The sequence below is a fragment of the Hemitrygon akajei genome, chromosome 10, assembly GCF_048418815.1.
Source record: "Hemitrygon akajei chromosome 10, sHemAka1.3, whole genome shotgun sequence".
NCBI classification, from domain to species: Eukaryota; Metazoa; Chordata; class Chondrichthyes; order Myliobatiformes; family Dasyatidae; genus Hemitrygon; species Hemitrygon akajei.
The window spans coordinates 58,530,744-58,539,340 of NC_133133.1; the positions used below are offsets into that span (position 1 = coordinate 58,530,744).

General features: G+C 40.7%; 1 protein-coding gene across 4 annotated transcripts in view; it reads right to left on the reverse strand.

Annotated features, from left to right (window-relative positions):
* Positions 1-7,976, reverse strand: part of LOC140734447 (transmembrane protein 33-like) — a 133,639-nt gene extending 125,663 nt beyond the window's left edge. For 2 of the 4 annotated variants that reach the window (XM_073058397.1, XM_073058394.1), the window contains exon 1: positions 7,891-7,976. Coding sequence is in view for 1 of the 4 variants with exons in the window: in XM_073058396.1 (XP_072914497.1) it covers positions 7,872-7,877 (6 nt within the window). In the remaining 3 variants the exon portion in view is untranslated. Of the gene's footprint in view, positions 1-7,871 lie in introns of all 4 variants that reach the window. The other 2 variants (XM_073058396.1, XM_073058395.1) reach the window with 1 other exon arrangement.
* Between the last annotated feature and the right edge of the window lie 621 nt (positions 7,977-8,597).

The window sequence follows — 8,597 nt, forward strand, 5'->3', positions numbered from 1 at the left end:
CGAGGCAAAGCTGGCACTGGTGGTCATTGTCTCGTGGAGACACCTTTGTGAATTGGGAACTGTACTACGTGTATACCCTCAGGGCAACGTGGGTGGAGAGATGGAGAGAGATTGCATCATCCCAACCTGATTGACATCTGAGACCCCGTGAGTTCAGATAAAAGAGGGGTTGTAAAGACGGCCCCCCAGATGCACCAGAAGACACGCTAGAAATCCTGTGACAGCGTTTGATAGCGACAGCCGGTGGTGGGGTTCGCGTGCGTCTTTTCCTTGCCTGGGATTGGCAACCTCACCACGAAAGAACGGCTTAGCTACAGGGGAGGCCACAAGTGAGCGTCCATTCCCCAATGAGACTTCGACGAATCGAACTCCTAAAGGTTGGAAAACCCCGCCGGGTAACTGTTTCATTTAATCTCTATCTCTCTCTCTTTAACAAAGTGCACCAACGCGACACCACAAAAGATGGCAGCTGGTGGAACTGCAGTGACCGCAAGAGACTTTCAGATATACAGCGGACAATATATACATAGAGTTTATTTCTTATTGGTTATTACTATACCTGCGCTTTAGATTGAGTATTGACGACTTATGGTATCTGAATGTTTGTATTAACCTTACTTTTGTGCCCCTTTATAAATAAAAACGTTTGAAAATGGTACCATCAGACTTCAGTGGACCTCTCTATCTTTGCTGGTAAGTGATCCAGTTACGGGATACATAACACTACCAAATGCCTTACTGAGATCCATACAGACTACACCCACTGCTCTATCTTCATCAATGTGTTTCCAAAGATTTATAATAGCAGCAAACCTGAACAACCCTGCAGAGCGGAGAATTCCAGAGATCCCACTAAGCTCTGAGTCTCTGTGTGGTTATACGTAACCGTTAACTTTCACAAAATATTTTTATTTTTTCCTAATTCACTGAAAAAAAGCTAGACCACAAAACAGACTTCTTTTTCATTCAATTTTGGGTGCAGAACTCCATTAGTAAGGCATGCATTCATTGCCAATTTCCATTTCCCCTTGAACTGAATAGCTTACTAAGCCATTTAACAATTAATCATATTGGTGGATCATGAAGTGCATTTAGGGCTACTGGTTAATGATACTAAATCCCTTTCTTGAATTATCACAATCTATACTGATAATTCAGTATTGAAGGATTGCCATTTTCTAAATGAAACTTGAAACACAGACCTTTTACGCTTTGTCAGTTGGAGAAAAAAAGATCCAATACTTAGACAGCAAGTACCCCTAAGGCCTTGATACAGTGCTAGGTTTAAACAAATTAAAACAAAAAAATGCTCAAGTTGCAATACAAGCAAAACCAGTTATTTATGCATGAAGAATATCTAAAAATATAAAACTCAGGAGGTTTTATGTCCACAAAAAGGGTAGTAATTATGAACAAAGATGACCAAACTGAAAACTGATTTGGAACACAGGCCTGAAGCAGGTCAATAAGTCCCTCAAAACTTTTCTTCCATTGAGTGAAATCAGCACTGATTTATGACCAAAAATCATATGCTCAATTTTTCTCTACATTGCTTAGCAAATCTGGTTAATCCCAGAATCTCAAAGTAAAAATACCCATCTCATTTCAAAGTAAGTTTTGAGGGGGAATTAAGTTGATACCCATAACAAAAATGAAATTCAGCACAATTAGAAATGAACCCATGATACACTGAAAAGGTGGTCTCAATAATCCAATTATTTTCCTATTACTGTTTGTTATAATTCAAAGACTGGTAAATGTGTATTTCTCTCCTCCCTAAGTTATTAATGACAAATTTGCAGTGTGGACAATCCTTTGTTAGTTAGCCATGTGTCAGCACCATTACAACTGATCTACAGAACTGATTTCAGTGCTAAGATGCTTGATGGTAATTCCTCTCTACATCAGCAGATGTATAAATCACCAAGATTTCATAATGTATGACAAATACTTAATAATTGTTTTTTTAAATACACCCACTCATGCAGGAAGACCAGAAGACCATAAGATATAGGAGTAGAATTAAGCCATTTGGCCCATTGAGTCTGCTCCGGAATTTCATCGTGGTTGATCCAATTTTCCTCTCAGCTCCAATTTCCTGCCTTCTTCCCGATTCCCTTCATGCCCTGACCAATCAAGAATCTATCAACCTCCGCCTTAAATATACATAAAAACTTGGCTTCCACAGCTGACTATGGCAAAAAAAAAATCACACAGATTCATCACTCTCTGACTAAAGAAATTCCTCCTCATCTCCATTCTAAGAGGACACCCCTCTATTCTGAAATTGTGTCCTTTGGTCTTAGACTCTCCCACCATTGGAAACATTCTCTTAACACCCACTCTATCAAGGCCTTTCACCATTCAATAGGTTTCAATTAGGTTACCTCTCATTTTTCTGATTTCCAGAAAATACAGGCCCATAGCCATCAAACTCTCTTCATATGGGAAGCTATTCAATCCTGGAATCATTTTTGTGAAACTCCTTTGTACCCTCGCCTGTGTCAGCATATCCTTTCCAAGATGAGGGGCCCAAAACTGCTCACAATGCTCCAAGTGAGGCCTTACCAGTACTTTATAAATTCTCAACACTACATCCTTGCTTTTATATCCTAGGCCTCTTGAAATGAATGTTAACATTGTATTTGTCTTTCTCACCACAGACTCAACCTGCAAATTATCTTTTAGAGAATCCTGCACAAGGACTCCCAAATCCCTTTCCACCTCAGTATTTTGTATTTTCTCTCCATTTAGAAAATAGTCAACCCTTTCATTTCTTCTACCAAAGTGCATGACCACACACTTACTGACACTGTATTCCATCTGCCATTTCTTTGCCCATTCTCCTAATCTGTCTCAGTCCTTCTGTAGCCTCTCTACTGTCGCCTTAAAACTACTTGCCCCTCCACCTATCTTTATATCATCTGCAAACTTTGCAACAAAAGCATTAATTCTATCACCCAAATCATTGACATATAACATAAAAAGAATCAGTCCTAACACAGACCCCTGTGGAACATCACTAGTCACCGGCAGCCAACCAGAAACGGCTCCCTTTATTCCCACTCTTTGCTTCCTGCCAATCACCCATTGCTTTATCCATGCTAGAATCTTTCTTGTAATACCATGGGATCATAGCTTGTTAAGCAGCCTCATGTGTGGCACCTTATCAAAGGCCTTCTGAAAATTCAAGTATACAACATCAACCAATTCCCAATTGTCTATCCTGCTTGCTACTTCTTTAAAGAATTCCAACAGATTTGTCAGATGAGTTTTTGCCTTCAGGAAACCATATTAACTACGGCCTATTTTATCATGTGCCTCTAAGTACCCCGAGACCTCATCCTTAACAATGGATATCACCATCTTCCCAACTGCTGAGGTCAGACTAACTGGCCTATTGTTTCCTTTCTTCTGCCTCTCTCCCTTCTTGCAGAGTGGAGTGACATTTGCAATTTTCAGTCCTCTGTTCTTTAAAGTTCATTACTAATGTCTCCACGATCTTTTCAGCCCCCTTGTTCAGAACTCTGGGGTGTACACTTTCTGGTTCAGGTACCTTATCTACCTTCAGACCCTTCACTTTCCCAAAAACCTTCTCTTCAGTTACAGTAACTTCACACACTTCATGATCCCGACACCTGGAACATCCACCATACTGCTAGTGTCTTCCACCATTAAGACTGATGCAAAATATGTGTTCAGTTTGTCCACCATTTCTTTGTCCCCAATTACTGCCTCTCCAGCATCATTTATCAGTGGTCTGATATCTACTTTCACCTCTCTTTTATATTTTATGTACCTGAGGAAACTTTTGGTATCCTCTTTAATATTATTGGCAAGCTTTCTTTCATATTCCATCTTTATCTTCTTAATGACTTTTTTTTTTAGTTGGTTTTTAAAAGCCTCCCAATCTTCTAATTTCCCACTAATTTTTGATCTATTATCTGCCCTCTCTTTGGCTTTTATGTTGGCTTTAACTTCTCTTGTTAGCTGCAGTTGTGTCATCTTTCCTTTAGAATTCTCTTTGGGATATATATATTCTGTGCTTTCTGAATTGCTTTCAGGAAATCCAGCCATTGATACTCTGCTGTCATCTCTTCCAGTCTTCTTTTCCAACTCTTCTCTGTAATTCCCTATACTCCACTGTAGTATCTGACTTTAGCATCTCCTTCTCAAATTTCAGGGTGAATTCGATCATGTTTATTTTACCTTAAGCTCTCTAATCAATTCTGGTTCATTGCACAAGACCCATCCAGAATAGCTGATCCTCTGGTGAGCTCTAGAAGCCAACAATGTCCCTCTCTATTAGTTTCATTTCACTTGGTAGTGAAGTACAAATCCTGAATGAAAATGTTGGAAACAATCAGCAGAACAGGTAGAATCAGTAGAAAGAGAGCAGCTTACATTTTAGGTTGAATATTCCACGTCAACCTCAGTTTAAGTATTTCTGATCTGTTCTCCCTCAAATTTCAATTTATCATTAGTATACTGAAGATATCACAAATTGCTGTTTCATCTAAGCTCATCTTCATAACAGAGGCAGCACAGCAGCATAGTGGTTAGCTTAAAACTATTACAGTGTCAGCAACTTGGTTCAATACTGCTACTGTCTGTAAGGAGTTTGCACATTCTCCATGTGACCACGTGGGCTTCTTCCAGGTACGTCAGTTTCCTCCAACGTTCCAAAGATGTATGGGTTATTTAACTGGTCACATGGGTGTAATTAGGCGGCACAGGCTCGTTGGTCTGAAAGGCTTATTAACCTGCTGTGTCGCTATATAAAAAAGACTATATGTTTATAATATTGCTCACAATATTGTTGAGTTATTGCCTGGTAGGTGATATTTTTCACTTTACTTTGTTGAGCATAGAGCAGTACAGCACAGTATGGGCCCTTTGGCCCATGATCTTGTCCTGAACTTTTAACCTGCTCCAAGATCAATATAACCATTCCTCCCACATAAACCCTAAGTTTTCTATCATCCACGTGCCTAAGAGACTTCTAAATGCCCCTAATGGGTTCGCCTCTTTCACCAACCCTGGCTGCATTCCATGTACCACTCTCCGTGTAAAACACTTACCTCACCCATCTCCCCACATTTTGCTCCCGTCATCTTAAAATTATGCCCTCTTGTATTAGCCATTTCCACCTTGGGATAAAGTCGCTAGCTGTCCACTCTATCTATGCCACTTATCATCTTATATACCTCTATTAAGTCACCTCTCATGCTCCTTTACCCCAAAAAGAAAAAGTCCCAGCTCACTCAACCGATGACATGCTCTTTCAATCGGGCAGCACCTTGGTAAATCTCTTCTGCATTCTCTTGAAAACTTCCATATCCTTTCTGTAATGAGGCAACCAGAATTGAATGCAATACTCCATGTGAATACAATACTAGAACCTCAATTTCTTCAATCTCTTTATTATCATTGGTACTCTGAATAAACCCATTAACTCTTTTCTGATACCTTCCATTTAATTAAAGCTACAAAGTACTCCAATAGTCCATCACAACATTTATTCCCATTTAACACACACAAAAAGCTGGTGGAATGCAGCAGGCCAGGCAGCATCTATAGGGAGAAGCACAGTCGACGTTTTGGGCCCATTTGTTACTTTCTGTCCCCAGCTATTCTTATCTATGGCTTCAAAACTCTTAACTCTCCCACTATACTGCTCTGTTTGTGTGTGAAGTAGGAAATACACAATTCAGCAGTAAGCCAAACTCCACACAACAGGAGTCAGCATATAGTACCCAAACTCCAGGTGTTTTATTTGGCAGCAAACACACATACAACCGTTTATGAATAAAAAGATCATAGTTTACGCTGGTACAAACAAATGAAAGACAACATAGGATTGTGCACCAGTCTGATGCAATAAACTCCACCAGAACAAAATGCCTGCCCTTCAAGTGATCCAACTGAATTTCAAATTTTGAGAATAAAAGTCAGCAGGGCAATATATCAAAGTAAACGCCCAAACACATACCATTTGAAGAATTATTAAAAATATATTTTTTTCTTACCACATAAAATGACATAGGAACAGCTTCTTCCCATCTACTATCAGATTTCTGAATGGTCCATGAGCCTATGAACACTACTTTGTTATTCTTTCTTGTACCATTTATTAATTTTGAAGCTCAGTGGATCCCAGTTGATTGGGACATATCAGGCCCAGTACCTTTTAGCCGGTCTCATAGAAATAGTTAAAAATGTATAAAAAAAGACAAACTATCTTTTAATTAAGTAACAAATTATGTATTTAAATGAAATACAGAATTATTTTGAACACCACCAACACTACTATAAAACTTTATTAGTTTTTAATAGTTATCGACAGAGGAATTAATCCAGTGTATGCTGTCAGGTTCTTTTGATTGACTGTAAATGAACAAAATCAGCACAGACTCTGAGAGCAGATAATGGACAATCTTCAAACAATGCCTTCAATGATTGCATCCTCCAAAATCTTCCTTTTAATTGTAATATTCACAATGATTGTCAATACCTTCAAATTTGTCATGGTTTCTAACTTGTTGAAGTAGTGAAATAGTTTCATTTTCACTCCCGGCCATCTCTGTCATCTCCAGGTCTGAAAGCTTGAAACCATAGTGAGCAATACTGCTCCTGTTGCAGCCTGTCATCGGTGAGCTCTGACATAGGTTGGGGCACATTTTGCCAAGCAACTTCGCTCCTTCCTCCACAAAAGTTCAGATTTCCTGATGGCCACCTATTTCAATTCTACTTGCCAGTCACATTCTGACATACTGGTCCATGACCTCCTTTACTGCAGGTTGGAGGAGCAACACCTCATATTCCATCTGGGTAGCTGGCAATCTGATGGCATGAACATCAATTTTTCTGACTTCTGTTGACATCTCTCCCTCCCCCTACTCTCATTTTACATTCCTCATTCTGACTCCACTTCTCTTCTCCTCACACGCCCAGCACCCCTCTCTGATACCCCTCCTTTGTCCCATGGGCCACTCTTCTCTCCTATCCTTCATCCCTTTGCCTCTTTCTCCTATCATTTCCCAATTTCACACTTCATCCCCCTCACCTCCTTTCATCCATCATCTGCAAGCCTGTACTCCTGCTACTCCCCCATCTTACTCTGGTTTCTTCCCCCTTCCTTTATAGTCCTGAGAAAGGAGCTTGGTCCAAAATATCAACTGTTAATTCCTCTCCATTGATGCTGCCTGGCCTGCTGAGTTCTTACAGCATTTTATTTTTTTTTACAGAAGACTGAAGTGGCTGCAAAATTAATGTACAATGAAAAAACTTTTCCTGTTCATGTGAGGAATATCATCTACCTGGTACCAGATCTATATTTTGCAAAAGGTGCCTACAATTATTTCAAGTGATGTTCCTGCTCTGGCTCCTGAAGACCTCTGATTCTGTCAATATTACCATCTCCTTTTGGTCTTAACCTGTCCCATCATCAGCCAATCATTCGTCCACCCCAACATATTTTTCTTTTGTTCTTCTCCAGCTTTCAATGCATCGCATCTTTGCAACTTTATTTTTCGCCTGAAGTGTTAATTATTCCTGTCCTTATGGTGCCAAGTGACCATCTGCTTTTTTACTGCCACTCAACTGCTGGGTACAGGATAAACTAGTCACAATACCAATTCATTCGTACAGCTCCTTCAACCTGCGGGCAAGCATGTCAATAGTAATTTACACCCCAGGGGTGAGGGGTGCAGGGTGCAGCCAAATGCAACCGCTTCTCAGTCTTAAGGCCGGCTGGGTGAAGGCCACCTGATCACAGAGGAGTTGGAAGAAGCTGCTCCCTTGCGACCGACCGTACATGATAATACAATGAGTTCAGGTTAAGTTTGGCCTAGCCTCCTCCAGATACTTACATGCATTCGCCGAACTTACCGCAAACCCCTCGCTTCCGGCCACTCTTGTCCGGAGAAAGGTCTCCTCCCGAGCTGTCTACCGGCGTCTACTCAACCAAACGCAATAAAACCCGCTGACTGATAAGCCGATTACCCACTCAGAATGTAGGTGGTGGGCGGCACCTCGGGGACATTGACCATTCAGAGCTTAGCAGGGATAAACAGGTTAGGTTGTCAGTTTGGCGATGTGGGAGCGGCGTTTCTGCGGATGGAGAATGGGACAATTCCAGGTGCGCGAATTTGGGTGTTCCTCCAGTGCGAAGCAGCGCTCAGCGGAGCAGAAAGCAACCATCACTATTAATGTGGCTATTGCGTTAATAAATGTTCTCTAAAATTCATATTTTAGGGAGAACTGGATGTCCCGCCATAGCACCAAAAATAATTTGATGATTACACAATGGCAGGATCCTTGTGGGGAACTCCAGATTTTATTTTTTTGGTAAGATATTAGTTACGTTAATTCGCAATCAAATTACTGCAGAAGAAGGCCAACACTTTTCTGTAAGTGCAAAGGAAGGACAGAGCTAACAGGTATAAGGGATATCGTGGATGCCAAGGAATACTGAGGGTCGCATGGGGGGAGGGAGGGGGGAACATGTGACAGCTGTGGGGAAGAAATGACAGGGAGGCTTGTCAGAAATATTAAAAGTGTAGGGAGGTACTAAAAATATATTTAGGAAAGCTAAG